Below are 19,292 nucleotides of genomic sequence, written 5' to 3'. Positions count from 1 at the left end.
AAGCCTCTGCAATATTGTGGAGAGCAAAGGGAGAGCAGCAATTGGGAAACAAACTTGCCAGCAATGAGAGAATACAGAACAACCAATCAAAATTGTCCTCATTTCCCTATCTGTCAGATGGTAGTTGCTATGCTTCTGCGCACTGTACACAAAGCTGACCAAACACTAGAATTTGTGTGCCACTGGAAATTGTGAGATTTCACATTCCCTGCAAAAGTCTATGACATTCTGCTAATGCTAAAAGAAAAAGACAGCTCCATAACCTAAACCCATACATATGCTGTAAGGACAGTCTTCATTTCAGTATTATCAGCCAGCCAAGTTGCAGAGACCAAATAATTGTCATTATGGCCTGGTCTACACTGGTGTGGGGTCGATGTAAGATACGCAACTTCAGCTATGAGAATAGCGTAGCTGAAGTCGACGTATCTTATTTCGACTTCCCTCCCATCCTCATGGCGCAAGATCAACGGCCGCGGCTCCCCCGTCGACTCCGCTTCCACCTCTCGCCCTGGTGGAGTTCCGGAGTCAACGGGAGCGCATTCGGAGATCAATCGTCTAGACAAGACATGATAAATCAATCCCCAATAGATTGATCGCTGCCCGACAATCCGGCGGGTAGTGTGGACGTACTCTATGTTTAATTGGTGGTAACAAAAAATGATCCTTAGACACTAATGGACAGATTTACAAAGGAATTTAGGTCCCTAAAAATGCAGATAGGTGCCTGGTGGGATTTACACATATGCCTAAACAGGTTAGGTGTCTAATTCCCACTGAAAGCCATTGGAAGTAGGCCCTAGTCCATTTAGACAGTTTTGTAAAGCTCACTGTGTGCAATCTGTATCTTTAGACACCTAAAATACCTTATGACTTGGTTTTCAGAAATGCTGAGCACCCACAGCACCAGCTGTAGTCAATGGGACTTGTAGGTGCTTATCTCCTCTGACAAAAATCAGACTGCAAAGACCCAGTCCTGCAAGTGTACTCAGCAGAGTGCAAGCACCTTGTAGGAGGTGCCCAGCACTTTGCAGTATAAAGCCCTAAGTGTCAGAACCAGAATGTGGGCAGTCTTGTGGTTAGAGCCAGAGCCCAGCCTAGTGGTGAGAGCAAGAGACAGGAGTCAAGTCAAGGGTCAGAGCTGGGGTCAGAAGCCACTAACCAAGGGGTCCTCAAGCTGGGGGTTGGGAAGTCACGAGCTGTCAGCCTCCACCCCAAACCCCACTTTGTATCCAGCATTTATAATGGTGTTAAATATAAAAAAAAGTGTTTTTAATGTATAAGGGGGGGTCGCACTCAGACGCTTGCTATTTGAAAGGGGTCATCAGTACAAAAGTTTGAGAATCACTGCACTAACCAGAGCCAAGGCTCAGAGCCAGCATCAGGAGTCAGGCAAGAGACCAGAGCTGGGGCAGACTGGAGAAGAAGCAATGCTGAACTGACTAACCCAGGCTCAGCTGAGAGGGAACTCATCCCCATGGTTCCTGTCATGAAAGATACAATAATACCAACAGAGAAGGAGCTGATGGATCTCTGATCTAACAGAAGTAGTAACTTTCTTTTAGGTGTGTTTTGTTAAGGATTCAGAAAGAAAAGAACCAAAAACTATGTTACAGGCTGTTTAATGAAAGTGTCAATAAAGATTAAAAGCCAAGGTTTTGATCCTGAAATGTGCTCCATCCAGGTAGATCCCTGTGCCAATGTAGAGTACTACTGACTTCAATGGGGCTCCATGAGCATGAAACTCATTCCAGGATAAACCTAAACATTTAACTTACAACTTTGAGAGATGGCAAAATCAGCCTCATCCCATATCATGAATCTGCTGAGACTAAAAGATGTTTATTTGTACTTATATTAAACTTTGAATTGTACCCTTCATCCTATTCTTTATTTTCATGTCTTTCAGAAAGACAGGAATAGGGTTGCAAAGGTAATACTGATCTGGCTGCTCAGGTTGTAATTATTTACAGAAGCATTTCAAACCTACATCACGGGAAGTAGCCAAGTTCTTGCTGTTTTCTGCTCCTAGAAGAGTTTTCATTTTGTGCATGATATTCTCCCTCCGCTGCTGTCGAAACGTCTTCTCCTGATCACACAGAGCCATGCTGAACCGGAGGTCAGTTGAAGAACTGTTTTGCAAAACAGACAGACTGTGAACCCCAAAACAGATAAACAAAATTTCACCTACGATCCCATAGACTTTAATGGAAACAGCAACAGGTGCTAATGGTTTACATTATAAACAATAAAATACAAAGTACTAGATAAATTGTATAATCATACTATAATGTACCACATTCTATGAAGTCATTCTAAGGGGGAAGAATGTTCACAGTGTCTCTTTAGCAATATGAATCCTCCCAGTATTCAACTCATTTTATCTGGCAAGACTGCAGCTCACAGACTAGTGAACACATGAAAGAGAAGACATAAAATATTCAGCTGTTAGTAATGTATTCTGTGACCTTTTTTTAAAAAAAGTAAAGTTAACACTTATAAAAAGGTTCTAGATTCACAGCCCAGGAACTTGAATCTTCTGCTTATCCACAGATCAAAGACAGTATGAACAACTGCAGTGAATGCTTCTTTGCATAACCCCACCAGAACACGTTAATGTTGACTTAGAGGTGCTGTGTCAAGTAGTGAGATGATAATTCAGTCTCCATGGACACTCAGTCCTTGGCCTCTGTCCTGAGATTGTCATTAAGTGACAAATGTGGTAGCAAACTCAGTAGGACTTCCACCCATGTAGTTTAGGCCAGAAGTGGATCCCCAATGTATCCAGCAGGGCCTAATTTTTGTATTGGGATTTTCTTGGGATTCCACAGACTGGGCTCCTATTTTCCACTACACATAGTGTAAGTAGGGTAAGAAGTTTCATCTGCCATTTGACCAGGGATGGTTAAGTCTCACTCATCTTGTACACCACTCTGAGGGTGTGATCCCCGATACTCCCGCTGTACTTTTTATTGCATGACTGTTTATCACTTTATCATGCCCTTAACTCTGACTCTGTGAGTAGTGCCGCTGAATTCAATGAGACCACTCATTGACAGTTAAGCACATACTTCAGTGTTTTGATGCATCAGGAATACAGGCTGTATGTTGGGAAAGAGGTGTTGGGGGAACCTGGCAAAAATGGTTGCTCGCATATACCTCACAGAAAGTGAGCCATTATGAAAGATGAGCTAAACAACTCTTCGGGGTATTTTGACAACTTAGTTACTAGACAGCACTTCCAAGGTTCCTTTTTGACAAACATACAGACCTGTGAACATGTAACATTTTATATAAAGTGGTAATATACATCAAAAGACATTGAATCAAACTATTATGCAGTCAGATGAACAGAATGAGTAAAGAAGCAAAAAGATTGCCTAGAATCAAGGCACCACCAAAATGCATACAATGGTATAATTCAGAGAGCAGTGACTGTTGTACTGTACAGCACAACTGAAAGGAATTCCAGATTTCTGAGTTTCAGTAGTTAAATTAAACAGCATATTTCATATGCGTTCGATGAAAATTACAGACATAAAAAATACAGCAACCAGACTGGCTAATTGCAATGCCCTGGTCATGGATTTAGGAATGCAGTGGACTGAATGTTGCTGTCATTTACATCTCTGCAGTCTCTCTACAACCAGTGGGGTTTCCAGAGTGTAGCTGGGAGCATAATTTGGTCCCTTGTGCCATTTTGTTAAGACATTCTAATATATTCTATAATTACACCATGACATGGCTATGAGGCTTGTATTGAGTTAACATCATAAGCATGAATTAATCACACCTTGTTGTGTCTAAATGTAGAAGCCACAGGAGTTTTAGGGGTGGCCCAGTGGACCACACACAGATGGCCATCTGCTGGCATAAAGAATAAGATGAAACAAACCTTGGGGGCTGTTTTCCACAGCCCCTTAGCCATAAGGAGTTATATTTAATATAGTGATGGTGCCTGAAATAACTACTATAGTTACAGAAGAAAATTAGTCAATTTTTAAGTTCTCTGTTTTCAGTTGCTCATAACTTTTAGATTGAAAATTTTGATGCCTGACCTATTCCTCAAGATATGTTGTTTCTTTGAAGAGAGGAAAAACCACACATGATAAAAATTAGTCATATCACTTAATGCACTGGTGGGTGGTGTTTGGATACTACAGTGATGAGGATGGTATAAGAATTTAAATAGATTAGGATTAAATAGAATTCGCTCCTCTCCCAAATATATTAATTTGACTAAATAACTTCAGACATTCTTGAAAAATGAGAAGTGAATTTGGGGCAGGAACCATCTTTCTTTTTCTGCATTGGTACAGTACCTAGTACAATAGGGCCCTGGACCATGATTAGGGCTCCTAGGTGCTACAGTCATACAAATAATTTTTCCTCACTTTCAAAAAATATTATGACCACATTTTTCTTGAGAGGGATCATTCAAAAAAAATAGTTGATCTATAAAACCAGGTCTGTAAATAGCCTTCATTGAAGAATTATTTCTTACTTTGTTATGTGTGGGGATGAGGAATGGATTTAAAATAAAGATTTTGACATGAAAATTTGAAGGTGCGCACTAGAGCATTTCATTATTTCCTTACCCTGCAAAGACTTATGCATGTGCTTACCTTTCATGGGGCTAAATCCTGGCGCCAGTGAAGTCAATGCCAGCCTTGCCATTCACTTCAGTGGGGCCATAGTTTTATTGATAGTGCATAGTTCCATTAAAGTCAGTTTCAGTTACTTCAATGGGAATATCCTCCATGTGCAAAGTTAAGTATAAGCATAAGTCTTTGCAGGATTAAAATCTTAAAGATTGATCTGATGAGCATGCATCCGCAGCTAGATAGCTAAAAGTTGAGATCAGAGTGGAAGATGACTGCAATAAGGATAACTGCTGAGGCTGGCTGCCTACTGAGCTTCTAAAGTTTTGCATAGGAGAGGACCATTGGAAAGGAGAGCACTTAGTGGAGGCCCAGGAGCAAGAATCTTGCCTTGCTCCTGCAAACACTTAAACAAGTGCATAATTTTACTCACATGAATGGTTACATTTAAGTCAACAGCAGACTTATTTTGTGGGTGTAACCTTCACTTTTGGATTGTCCTGAGTTTTCAATGCTTGATATTTCAACCTTACTACTAGTTAATTTTGAATTTAATTTTATATGCTTTTGAAAAAAAATTACAAGGAATAGAAAACACATAAATAGGCTGCTCATACAGTCATTCTCTATGGATGTGTTTGGTTAAGTGAGATACTTACCAGACTTCAAGAAACAATTCCAAAATAATTTCTGTGACCTAAACAAGAAACATTTCAAGCTGATTATCTCATTTATAGAGGAAAGAAAACACATGCACTTTGAATATACACTCATCCTCCTCCTTATAAGCTATAAACCCACTTTATAAAGAGGAAACAATTGACCAGATATGTAAATGGGTTTCCTTAGGAAGAATGAACAGAGTGCTTTCAAAGGAGGTCACACAGTACAGAGACTACAGTTCTCAGTTAACATGGAGAGCATGTGGTATTAAACCTTGACTTAGTCAAGTCCCATTAGAATCATAGAATATTGGAGTTAGAAGGGACCCCAGGAGGTCATTTAGTCCAACTCCCTGCTCAAAGCAGTACTGATCCCCAAGCAGACTTTTACCCCAGTTCCCTAAATGGCCCCCTTAAGGATTGAGCTCATAATGCTGGGTTTAGCAGGACAATGCTCAAACCACTGAGCTATCACTCCCCCCCATTGGCATTGTCAATAAGCATTGTCTTCCCCCATACATTGTTTTGTGCGTGAGTGTCACCCTTGATCAGGATGTAATTTTTGCTCAGTCTCCACATAATTAAAAACATTGGCCTCTACTGCCAATAGCAGTACTATCTGTTATTTGCTCCACATGCAGCACCAGTAGGTACTACATCCTGATCTGGATTTGAAGCAATGACACACAGGTAAATGATTTTACTGTATGGTCTGAGACGCCAAGTCTACCATCACAAACAAATATGTTTACAATGTGATTTAAAAGATAAAGTGTCCAAGCCTGCAGCCCTTGCACATGCAATTAAAATCATCATTATTATTATACATAATTTTAATTAACTTCTTTAGGCATGCATAAAGACTAAAAGATAAGAGAAGAATTTATCACAGCTGACTGAGTGTCAAAGAGAAAGAATAAGATGTTTTCTGCTTGTTTTGAATAAACAGTCCAACAAAATCTCACTATGTATTCAAAGCTAAGAGGACCAATACAAATATTCTTTGATCAGACAGTATTTCTAGTGGGGTTTGAAAGCAAAAAATTGAAAAAATGTCAATGCCTGATCTTAAGGATAGATCATGTCTGTTAGGCATGGCTCAGTGTAAGAAGCAGCTGGAACCAGGAGAGCACTAGGAGCAATTCTACCTCCCTGAACTCTCTGACGCACAAGGGAAATATGTCTGCTATTGTACTCTTTTATGAGTAACAAACTCTCCCACATAGCACCTGCCCCTAGAAGGTGGAGTACCAGTAAGGCCTTTAGCAGGGCACACTGAAAACATGCAGTGATGCACTGGCTTTAAGAATGTATACAGTGAATATTAAACAGACTCCAAAAGTGAAATGCCAGAGTTAACAGCACTCCATTCTCTATGACAAATACAAATATTAGGCATGGCTGGTATATATTTGTTGTGCATGTTGAATTCAATCTGATTTGGAATTCCTCACCATTCTCTCATAAGTAGAGCTGTGTAAAGAATTTCTAATGAATAGTTCATTTAATAAAAAATGCAGTTTTGGTTGACCCAAAACAATCTGTGAAGTTGACAGAAAATGGCCAGAGGAGGAGGAGGTACTGCTGCCACTCCCACTGTCCTCCCTGCTAGAATATGGAAGACTTTGGTTTGAACAGACCTGGATCAGATCTGAAACTGATCTTTTCAATTGATTCAAATTTTTGAAACATTTCAGATTTGGTTTGACCCGAACTGATTTTTTTTTTCCTTTCTGATTTTCCGAACCACCATTGAACTTGAAAAATCAGTTATTTGCACAGCTCTACTCGTAAGGCTCATCATAGTTTGATTTCTTTAAAAAAGGCTTTCCCCTACTCATTGTCTAATGTAAAGGAAAATTAGTGAACTAAATGACTCCATCCATAGAAAAAAAGTATTTGCAATTTGACAACAACTTAATATTAACACAAAATATATAAAGCATATTGTTCTCAATTAATTTCAGATACATCAACCCCTTTCCCTCTCTCTCTCCTCTTTCCTAACTAAATGATGATTTAAGTCTCATTTCTGTAACATGGCAGACCGAGACACCAATACAGAACAGTCAACCAAAAAGTGTAAAAGACTAGGTATTAACCAGAGCATTCATAAGACACAAGTGCTCAGGTAAGCAATAACTTCCAAAAGAGATGGTGTTAGAATTACATCAACTCTCAGGCTGTAGTAAATTATACCTTATATACATTTCTTAACTGATTTACCAAAAAGGCCTTAACCAGTTACTTGCTTGAAATCAGCATCAGTGAGGAGAAAGTGAAGAGAAAGCTTTTGGAAAAGCTGTCAGGGAATGATAGTGCATACATGGGTAGCATGTAATCTACTACAAAAGCAATAGCTGCTATGTAATCTAGGAACAAGCAAAACTCCCAGGCTGTTACCCAGCCAGAATACTGTGTAGCTAAAGATAAGAAACCTGAAAAAAGACTTACATTGTGTGCTCTGACTTTCCAAATACCAGATTTCAAGTCAGCTGGCTACTGCATTAACATTCATCATCATGTTTGAGACTTTAGCAAAACAGGCCAAGCTATTGAGATTTGCAACTTACTTCATTAAAAGTAAATGGAACTTCTTTCTTCTCCCCCAGTTTCAGGGAGGATATAATAAATGTTGATGTGCCAAGAGTCTCATCCATGACATAGTTGGCATCCATTAATGTGATCTACAAAAGATATAAAAAGAGAGCTTTAAAAACAAAAATATAGACTATAGATAGGAACATGTCTAAGCCATTCACTCTGTACTCAATGACCAGACACAAGCAACAATATTCCTTTGGCACTTAATAGGTTTGGTTTATGACTTAGTAGAAGCTTTTGAGGGTTTGCACTACACAGATATGAACCACTTACGTAGCACCTTTCATCTGAGACTGTCACAGTGCTTTACAAACTTATCAAATCTAGCACCACCCTTGACAGGGATAGTTAGAAGGCCAAAAGTATAGCTGGGTTCCCCTTGCCAGGCAGGGTAAAATTTTATAGGTGGTGAAACTGATGATGTACACAATTTAAAAGCTATATGCCAAAGATCATACAGCAAGTCAGTGGTAGCAGTGGGAGCAGAACTCAAAAAGTGTCCTAACTCATATTATTAGAACATAAGAATGGCCATAGTGGGTCAGACCAATGGTCCATCTAGTATCCTGGCTTCTCACAGTGACCAATGTCAGACACTTCAGAGGGAATGAATAGAACACGGTAATTATTGAGTGATCCAGCCCTGACCATTAAACATTAATAGACCTATCTTCCATGAATTTACATAATTCTCTTTTTTTTAACCCAATTATACTTTTGGCCTTCAAAACATCCTTTGGCAATGAGTTCCACAGGTTGACTGCACGTTTTATGAAGAAGTACTTTCTTTTGTTTGTATTAAACCTGCTGACTTAATTTTATTAGGTGACCCCTGGTTCTTGTGTTATGTGAAGGGGTAAATAACACTTCCTTAATCACGTTCTCCACACCATTCATGATTTTATAGACCTCTATCATATCCCCCTTTAGTGGTCTCTTTTCCAAGCTGAACAGTACCAGTCTTTTTAGCCTTTTTAATAGGGGGAGAGATAGCTCAGTGGTTTAGAGCATTAGCCTGCTAAACCCAGGCTTATGAGTTCAATCCTTAAGGGAGCCATTTAGGGATCTGGGGCAAAAAATCTGTCTGGGGATTGGTCCTGCTTAGAGCAGGCAGTTGGACTAGATGACCTCCTGAGGTCCTTTCCAACCCTGATATTCTACATGGAAGTTGTTCCATATACCTTTTCCAATTCTAATATACCTTTCTTGAGATGGGATCACCAGAACTGCATGCAATATTCAAGGTGTGGGTGTACCATCGCTTTCTATAGTGGCATTATAATATTTTCTGTCTTAATATCTATCCCTTTCCTAATGGTGATGAACATTCTGTTAGCCTTTTTGACTGCACTGCATATTGAGTGGATGTTTCCAAAGAACTATCCACAGTGACTCCAAGAACTCTTTCTTGAGTGGTAACAGCTAATTTAGACCCCATCATTTTGGAGGTATATTTGGGATTATGTTTTCCAATATGCATTACTTTGCATTTATCAACATTAAATATCATCTGCCATTTTGTTGTCCAGTCATTCAGTTTTCCAGGATCCATTTGCAATGCTTTGCAGTCTGCTTTGGACTTAACTATCTTGAGTAATTTTGTATCATCTGAAAAACTGTCACTTCAGCCTTTTTACAGATCATTTATGAATGTTGAACACAGGTCCCAATACAGATCCGTGGGGAACCCTGTTATTTACTTCTCTCCACTGAAAACTGACCATTTATTCCTGCCCTTTGTTTCCTGTCTTAACCAGTTACTGAACATGAGAGGACCTTCCCTAATTCCTCCTATCCCATGACTGTTTATTTTGTTTAAGATCCAAGGCCAATCAGAGGAGGAGCCAGGAGGGCCATTTAGCCTCGGCCTCAAGCTTAAAGGGGTGTCAAATTTAGATACTTGTGAAACTTATCAAATGCCAAAAAATTAACAACTTGTTTTTATGCACATCCATATTGGACCAAAATGTGACACTCTCTCTCAGCTTAGAGCTGCAAATTTAAGCAAATAAGAGACGTGATTTGGTAAAAGACATTTTTTTTTGTTAACTGATTGTGACAAGATGGCCAATGTAGTATAGTGGGTCCTGGGCTTTTCTTGGTGGGGGGCTAAGATGCCACCCCTTGCCCCTGCTCTTGGGGCACTGAGGGCCCCACTAGTGGCCCGGGAAGGTGGTAAAGGAGGGAAGCATGGGAGGGGTCTGGGTTTGCTCCTTAATCTGAGCCCCAGCCCCACTCAACCCCTGTGGGTTCTTTCCCCCTTGGGTGGGGTACCTTCGGTCCTTAAACGCTGGGAGAGGAAGTTTCCCTCCCCTGCTGGGGCAGGGTCTCCCTTACTCTGGTTTTCTGATCTTCCAAGTCTCACAGCACACCTCCAAGCTCCAGTCCTCTCTCCTTCCTCCTTCTCCCCTGACTGCTTGAAGCAAGGGGTTTTACTATGTTGTTAACAGGGCATTAATTGACTACAGGTGCTCCAATTAACCTGTAGCAACCCTCCCTAGTCTACAGGGAACCATGCCTTAGTTAGCCTAGAGCTTATATACTTCCTCTCTCCGACTCTCCCACTGCCCTCCTGTATCACATGATATAGATTTTTTCATATTAAAGAGTTTAAAATATTCATAAATATTAATAAAAATATATCAGTTCTGATAGCACAAGATTAGACCGCGATGAATGTGTCCTCTCAGATCAGCTGATTATATAAACAAACCACCACTAGTGGCTGGTGCTGGATCAAGTGTGTGTTGAGAGAATTGTTACATTTCAGTGTCTTTATAGTTTTACGTCTAGTTGATTAAGGAATTATTTATGTGTGAGAATTCCTCATTATTATCTTCAGATGGTAGCTAAAAGAGGTGACTGGTTGGTTGGTTAAGCCTTAGCTTGGTAGCCTAGCCAGCATCATAGGCTTTTGTAGTCTATAGGCCCAGATTCAAGGTGAAAATTTGTGAGGACAATCTTATACAGTGAGTTTCATGAGGACACGCATTTGAAATTTTTTGGATATTATCCCTCTGTCTGTATCCGTGTCTGTGTTTACTATATATATGTCATACCTTTGTCTTCAGCTCAGCCTGTTATATTATACCTTGCATGCTTGAGTTTTGATTCAGTGATAAGGATAATAACCTGTCTGACTGTTTCATTCTGTGTTCTTAATTAGTATGCCTTCGTTTTAAGTCTTTTCAGCATTTGTGTACATGTTTACAGTAGAAGACTTCAATTGTAGATAAGCTACTTATTTACAGCAGAATATTTCAAGTGTGGATAGGCTACATATTGACCAGATAGATCACTATGAAGAGGAGATTTGAAAGTGGTGCAAGCAAGAGATGTTGAAAACAACTGAGTGAAGCAGCAGCTAAAAGCTCAAAGTCAATAACTTCATTTCTCAAACCACTGGAAAACTCACCTTACCCAACAAACAATGCTACAGATAATGAAAACTCCGAAACTACAACAGGTGATATTTCAATGTCAATATCTGAACATGAGGACAATAGTCAAGAAGGAGATGTGCCAACAGTAATAGATGCAGCAGAAGAGCCTGTGTACGATCAAGAAACTCAACAGCAACAGGAAGCTGTAGATCTTACGCAGCAAGAGCAATTCATGAGTACTATAGGTTTGAATGTGACTGATATTGGAATTACTGACAAGAGCAATGCAGCCCAAATGCAATCTTTTCTTCAAATTAGTTGTTTTCAAATTCCAAGTAACATTCCATGAGATGCTGATAATCGTGCTTTCCCTACTTGTCTGCTGGCAAAAACTCTTCCAAATGGTGAGACCTGCACAAGAGACTGGTTATGCCGGAGTATGGAAAAACAATCTCTGTACTGTGCACCTTGCTTCATTTTGAACAAAAGTTCTGCAAATGCATCAATTCTCCCTGATCAATCAGGATGGAGCATCAGAGGTTGGAGAAAGTTGAAAGACTGAATACCATCCCATGAGAGTTCAACGTCACACAAAGAAAACTATGTTGCATGGAAATCAGACAGTACGGCAGCATCAGCTGAAAGTTCAGTTGAGAATTTAGTCTTTAGTGAACTTGCTACAGAAACTATTAACTGGAAAAAATTTCTTGAGTGCATCCTGAATGTCATCCTTTTTCTTTCTGAGCAGGGATTGGCTTTCTTTGGTTCCAGTCAACATATTGGTGATTGTGCAAATGGAAACTTTCTAGGCATAGTTGAGCTCCTCAGCAAATATGACCCACTTTTATCAGAGCATGTTAAATGTGTTTGAGAATTGCAAGTCCATTATCTCTCCACACGCATACAAAACAAGTTTATTGAGCTATGTGGGTCATTCGTACAAACAATAATTCTTGATGAGATTCAAAATGCCAGGTAGTTATCAATCATTGTTGATGCCACTCCAGATTGTTCTCACAAGGAACAGACTACTATGGTTATTTGATATATTAAGATTGTAGACAGCTCAAAATTTTCAATTGAAGAAAGGTTTATTTTGTTTGATAATTTCATGAGAAAATCTGGAAAAGAAATTGCTGCTCAAGTACTAGCAATTCTAGAAGGTTTTAAGTTAGACTTTCAAGTCTGCATTGGTCAAGCCTATGACAATGGATCTAACATGGCTGGGAAGTACAAAGGTGCACAAGCAGTTCTGCTTCAGCATAATTCAAACTGTATTTTCTCCAGCTGTGGAAACCACACACTAAACCTTGTAGGTGTGGACTGTGCTGAATCATGCAAGGAGCCAATTACTTACTTTGGAACTATTCAGCAAATGTGCAATCTCTTCAGTAGCAGTCCACAAAGGTGGGAAATTCTGAAGCAATATCTTCCTGTCTCACTGCATGAGGTGTCCAAAACTAGATGGTCTGCACGGATTGATGGTGTTCAATCAGTTGCACAGCATTTGAATTCAGTGAGAAAGACTTTAATTGAGCTTGAATCTCTCAGTCTCACTGCACAGGCTCGAACTAGACTTCAGTCTATTCAGAAGCACATGTCCAAATTTGAATGCATTCTGTCGTCATCTTTGTGGATGAAGCTACTTACAATGATCTACCAAACTAATCTGGTAATTGAAGCACACAATGCTACACTTGATGTTGAGAGGGATAACACTGAAAGTTGTTGTCAGTAGCTACCGGTGTGATCTGCTCTTGTTCAATGATGATAACAGTCGGCTGCGTGCGTGTTCCCTCTGTGTGCTGCCCCGGCTCTGCGCAGATAGCTGACACAGCAAACCCCGAGAGAACCCCCAAAGACTAGTATCAGAGGGGTAGCCGTGTTAGTCTGGTTCTGTAAAAGCAGCAAAGAATCCTGTGGCACCTTATAGACTAACAGACGTTTTGCAGCATGAGCTTTTGTGGGTGAATACCCACTTCTTCGGATCCAAAGACTACAGTCTCTAGTAAGGTATGAAGGAACCCGAGCCAGGTTTATTGTCAAACGAAGCACAATAATAGTTTCCTACAGACTCTACAGGACATACTACGAATATGTGCCCCCTGGCAATGGACACAGCTCAGTCAGTGGCGGGACTTTCCACTGCCCCCTAGGATGGACAAAGATGTGCACTCCGGGACCTACTTTTATACAGTTACAGGACAGATTACTCATCCCTACTGATGTATTGCGGTACATCCCCTTGGCTCATTAGGGTGCTGTCTCCCCTTTGATCATGTTCCACACAAACAGATCTATCCATCATGCTGTCCTGTCTTTAAGATGCACTTTCCTGTTCCTTGTTATGTCTATGGAGTGTCCTGATGTCATCTTGGCACAAGTTCCTCTTCTTGCTACTTCTGTGAGTGAGGCCTACCTCTGGCTCACAGCCCAGCTTTTGCTTAGCAGTGCCTGGAAGTACTTTGGTTCAGGCTTCAGGCCTCAGACTAGGCCTCTGACACAAGAGTTTATATTTCAGGGCCTCATCTTACTACAAAAGTCTTATCAATTACATTCAACAGATTTGCAAACAATGGGATGCAATCCTGACTGAGTCCAAATTAGTAACATAGAATATTGGCATTTCATCTGAATTCTCCCCCAATCACAACTTACCTCCTGAATCTGATGCTGAGTAGCATTATAGGGTCAATGTCTTCCTTTTCATCATTGACTCTATTCAATCAGATCTTACAAGTTGATTTGAGTCACTGCGACTAATTTGTACCCTTTTGGGGTTTCTTTGGCAGTTCAATAGACTGAGTAATGAAGATCTGCTCTCTGCAGCTGAACAATTTCAGCAACAGTACAACAAAGAAATCTCAAAAGATCTCAGTGACGAGGTCATCTTCCTCAAAAGAATTTATTCCATGACCTTAAAATTGGATTGCAAGCCAAAGGAATTGCTTCAAGAAATACTCAAAGTTGGATTCTCTGGGGTGTTTCCTAATATCACAATTGCATTGCGTATTTTTGTCAGTTTGCCTGCATCAGTGGCTTCAGGTGTTGAAGCAACGTGTTGAAGCAGGTAAAGAACTATCACCATTCAACTAAGAGACAAGAGCATTTGGGCTTGCCATGCTTAATATCAACTGTGACATTGCACAAAAGCTAGATTTTTCCTCAATAATTAGTGCATTTGCACAGAAAAAGGCTAGAAAAGCATTTGTTAAATACAAAAAATTGAAATTATTTCTCACTCTTTCTTTGGTGCATTATTTTGTTTTCATGTGTTGTCTTTTTTTATTTGTATTATGATTAGGGGCCTCAAAACCTGGAAGTGGCCCGGGCCTTTCTGTACCTCTGAGAGGGCCTGTTAAGAGCCTTTGGTGAGGGACCTTGTCAAAGGCTTTCTGGAAATTCAAGTACATTATATCCACTGGATCACCCTTGTCCACATTTGTTGACTCCCTCAAAGAATTCTAATAGATTGGCAAGGCATGACTTCACATTACAAAAGTCATGTTAACTCTTCCCCAACAAATCATGTCCCTTTGTGTCTCTGATAATTCTGCTCTTTACTATTGTTCCAATCAATTTTCCTGGTACTGAAGTTAGGTTTACCAGCCTCTAATTGCCAGGATCGCCTCTGGAGCCTTTTTAAAAATTGGCATTACATTAGCTATCCTCCAGTCATCTGGTACAGAGGCCGATTTAAGCGACAGATTATATACCACATATAGCAATTCTGCAATTTCACATTTGAGTTCCTTCAGAACTCTCGGGTGAATACCATCTGGTCCTGGTTTCTTACTACAGTAAAATTTATCAATTTGTTCCAAAACCTCCTCTATCGGCACCTCAGTCTGGAGCACTGCCTCAGCTTTGCACCTAAAAAGAATGACTTGTGTGTGGGAATCTCCCTCAATTCCTCTGCAATGGAGACTGATGCAAAAAAATCATTTAGCTTCTCTGCAACAGCCTTGTCTTCCTTGAGTGCTCCTTTAGCACCTCAGCTATCCAGTGGCCCCACTGATTGTTTGGCAGGCTTCCTGATTCTGATGTAATTTTAAAAAAAAATGCTGTTAGTTTTTGTGTTTCTTTTATTAGTTGTTCTTCAATTCTTTTTTGGCCTGTCTAATTATATTTCTGCACTTGACTTGCCAGAATTAAATCCTATTGAAGAAAACACAAAGGAGGAGAGATGTCCAATTTTTAAAAGATCCCTTTTTGCATCTAAATGTCTCTTTTGCTTTGTTGATAGTGGCTTTTTTTTTTAGCGCTCTTACTATTTTTTTTGTTTGGGGTATACATTTAATATGACCCTCTATTATGGTGTTTTGGAAAAGTTTCCATGCTGCTTGCAGGCATTTCAATCTTGCAACTGTTCCTTTTAATTTCTGTTTAACTAGCTTCCTCATTTTTTTTATAGTTCCCCCTTTTTAAGTTAAATGCTACTGTAGGGGGCTTCTTTGGTGTTTCTCCTCACACAAGGATGTTAAATTTAATTACATTATGGTTGTTATTACCAAGTGGTTCAGCTATATTTACTTCTTGGACTGATCCTGTGCACCATTTAGGACAAAATCAAGAATTGCCTCTCTCCTTGTGGGTTCCAGGATTAGCAGCTCCAAGAAACAGTCATTAATAGTGTCTAGAAATTTTATCTCAGCATCCCACCTGAGGTAACATGTGCCCAGTCAATATGGGGATCATTGAAATGGGTTTTCTGTTTTTGTAGCCTCCCTAATCTACCTCAGCATTGCATAATCACTATCACCATCCTGGTCAGGAGGTTTGTAGTATATTCCTACTGCTATACTCCTATTATTCAAGCATGGAATTTCTATACATATTTTGTACCCTGATATGACTGAGTCCCATTGGTTACCCCCGTTCCACCAAGTTTATGTGATGCCTATTATATCAATATCCTCATTTAATACCAGGCACTCAAGTTCACCCATCTTACTATTTAGTATATTAGTATTTACTATGAAAGCAGCAAAGAATCCTGTGGCACCTTATAGACTAACAGACGTATTGGAGCATGAGCTTTCGTGGGTGAATACCCACTTAGTATTTACTATATAACTTTCAGTTCCCTACTCTTTTTAATTACTAGATCACAGTACAGCAATAATTACTTGGCATAATGCACAAAAATTCCAAACTTGTAAACCTGTACTCTATGTCCAATCAAATACAAAAATCCATTGGCATATTCTCCATCTCAGCGAGGACCACACCTTTTGGAATGTGAGCTGCATAAGTAAACAACTGAGACTCTGGAACACAATTTCCCATTCCTATTGTCATACCAGTGTTTGGAAGAAAGCATAACAAGTCATATTTCTGGAGAGAAAGAAGCAAAGGACAGTGCATCAGATAGAGCCTTCTTAGGGTAACATCATCATGTTCTTCATCAAGGACATACTTACATACACATACACACACACACGTAGACGTACCGAAGAACATAGCTGCAATTATTAAAATAATAAATGTTCTCCTATCATTCAGTAAACCTTTGAAGGTTGAAAGAAACCTGTAGATATCAGGAATGGGTTTTTTATCATTGACTTTAATGGGAGCAGAGTTAGACATGTTTGAACTAGAGCACCTGTTTTGGAAAAACATCCAATATCATAAGAATGGCCATACTGGGTAAGAGCAATGATTCATCTAGCCCAGTTTCCTGAATTCCAAAAGTGGCCAGTGCCAGACACTTCAGAGGGAATGAAGAAAACAGGCCAATTATCAAATAAATTATCCCCTGCCGTCCAGTCTCAGCTTCTGACAGTCATATGTTTAGGTACACGCAAAGCATATGATTGCATCCCTGACCATCTTGGCTAATAGCTATCTATGAACCTATCCTTCATGAACTTATCTAATTATTTTTTTAACCCAAGTGGACTTTTGACCTTCACAACATCTGCTGGCAACAAGTTCACAAGTTGACTGTGCACTTGTGTTCTGAAGTACTTCCTTATGTTTGTAATTCTTGATTAAAAATTTTTGAATAGTGGAGAATCCACTAGTACCCTTGGTAAATTGCTCCAATGGTTATATTATCCTCACTGTTTTAAAAAGTAGCCCTTATTTCTACTCTAAATTTGTCTAGCTTTAACTTCCCGCCACTTCATCTTGTTATACCTTTGTCTGCTAAACTGAAAAGTCCTCTATTATCAAGTATTTGTTCCCGATCTACGTACTTCTAAACTGTGATCAAGTCATACCTTAACCTTCTCTTTGATAAGGTAAATAGACTGAACTCCTTGAGCCTTTCACTATAAGGCAGGTTTTCTAATTCTTTAATCATTTGCATTCTCTGTGGCTCTTCTCTAAACCCACTCCATTTTTTTCCAACATACTTCTTGAAGTGTGAATACTAGAACTGGAAATAATATTCCAGGAGACGCCACACCAGTGGAAAATGCAGAAGTAATATTTTCTACCTTTCTACTTCTACTCAAGATTCAGCTGTTTATACATGCAAGGATCACATTAGCCCCTTTGGCCACAGTGCTGCTCTGGGAGCTCATGCTCAGCTGATTTTCCACCATGACCCCCAAGTCATGGCTTCCTGGGATAGAGTCCCCCATCCTGTATGGCTTGCATTCTTTCTTCCCAGATATTTACAATGACTTTACATTTGGCAGTACTGAAACGCATACTGTTTGATTGCACCCAGTTTACCAAGCTATCTGGATTGCTATGTATCAATGACCTGTCCTCTTCATTATTTACCACTTCACCAATCTTTGTGTCAGCTGCAAACTTGATCAGTGATGATTTTATATTTACTTCCAGAACATTGACAAAAATGTTAAATAGCATCAGCTGAAGAACTGATCCCTGCAGGACCCTTCTAGAAGCAAACCCACTCAATGATTCCCCATTTACAATCACACTGAGACCTATGAGCCAGTTCTAGTTTCTTAAATCAAAATATTATGTAGTACCAAGTCAAACACCTTCTAGAAGCCTAAGTATATTACATTAACACTATTACCTTTATCAAGCAAATGTATATAAAAAAGATATCAAGTTAGGTTAACAAGATCAATTTTTCATTAACCAATGTTGACTGATATTAATTATATTAACTTCCTTCAATTCATCAAGTCCCATATCAGCCATTTCATTATTTTGCCTGGGTTCAACATCAGATTGATTTACAATTACCTGAGTCATCCCATTTACCCTTATTAAATATTCACATAATATTAGCTTTCTTCCAGTCCTCTGTAACTTCTCCACTGCTCAAAGACTTATTGAAAATCCACATTAACTGTCCCAGGAGCTCCTTGGCTGGTTTATTTAAAATTCTTGTATGCAGATTATCCAAACCTGCTGAAAATGCCTAACTTTAATAGTCATGGTTTAACATTCTCCAGAGTTACTGTTGTAATGTAAAGTATCAGAGGGGTAGCTGTGTTAGTCTGGATCTGTAAAAAGTGACAGAGTCCTGTGGCACCTTATAGACTAACAGAAGTACTGGAGCATAAGCTTTCATGGGTGAATACCCACTTCATCAGATGCATGGCAGTCATTATTTTAATAATGGCAGTTGTATTTTTAGTATCTATCTTAGGGTTTTATACTGCCTCCAATCACCATGGGACATGAGTGCCATTCACATAAAATCCACAAGAATAGCAAAGTTCCTAGGAGACTTTCATAGCATCTCTGGTACTTCTCTCTCTATGGAATTAAAAACTCCTCTTGGTTGGGGTGTTTGTTTTGTTTTTAGGCTTGGCTACACTTGTGAGTTAGTATGCAATAAAGAAGCCCCATGTGCACTAGCTCACTCCCCGTCCACACTGGCAAGGCACATAGAGCGCTCTGACTCCGCGGCTAGAGCGCTCCTGGTACTCCACCTCGGCGAGAGGAATAACGTTTGCTGTGCCCCCACTGGAGTGCTGCAGCACCAGTGTGATTGAGGTGTTGCATTACTGCGCTCTGATCGGCCTCCAGAAACGTCCCATAATCCCCTTCAGTCAAGTGGCTACACTTGTCATTGTTTTGAATCGCTGCAGGAATGTGTAAGTGCC

At 39.7% G+C, this 19,292-nt stretch overlaps 1 protein-coding gene across 3 annotated transcripts in view; it reads right to left on the bottom strand.

Moving 5' to 3' along the window:
- PLA2G4A (phospholipase A2 group IVA) overlaps positions 1-19,292 on the bottom strand; it is a 368,660-nt gene that overhangs the window by 49,473 nt on the left and 299,895 nt on the right. For all 3 annotated transcript variants that reach the window (XM_039484615.1, XM_039484613.1, XM_039484614.1), the window contains exons 5-7: positions 7,837-7,950; positions 5,261-5,298; positions 1,991-2,132 (exon numbers count right to left, since the gene is read on the bottom strand). In XM_039484615.1, the coding sequence (XP_039340549.1) occupies positions 1,991-2,132; positions 5,261-5,298; positions 7,837-7,950 (294 nt within the window). The remainder of the gene's footprint in view (positions 1-1,990; positions 2,133-5,260; positions 5,299-7,836; positions 7,951-19,292) is intronic.

This window comes from Mauremys reevesii, linkage group 8 (assembly GCF_016161935.1).
Source record: "Mauremys reevesii isolate NIE-2019 linkage group 8, ASM1616193v1, whole genome shotgun sequence".
Classification (NCBI taxonomy): domain Eukaryota; kingdom Metazoa; phylum Chordata; order Testudines; family Geoemydidae; genus Mauremys; species Mauremys reevesii.
The sequence above is the reverse complement of the archived record's forward strand: the minus strand, read 5'-3'. Positions and strand labels throughout refer to the sequence as shown.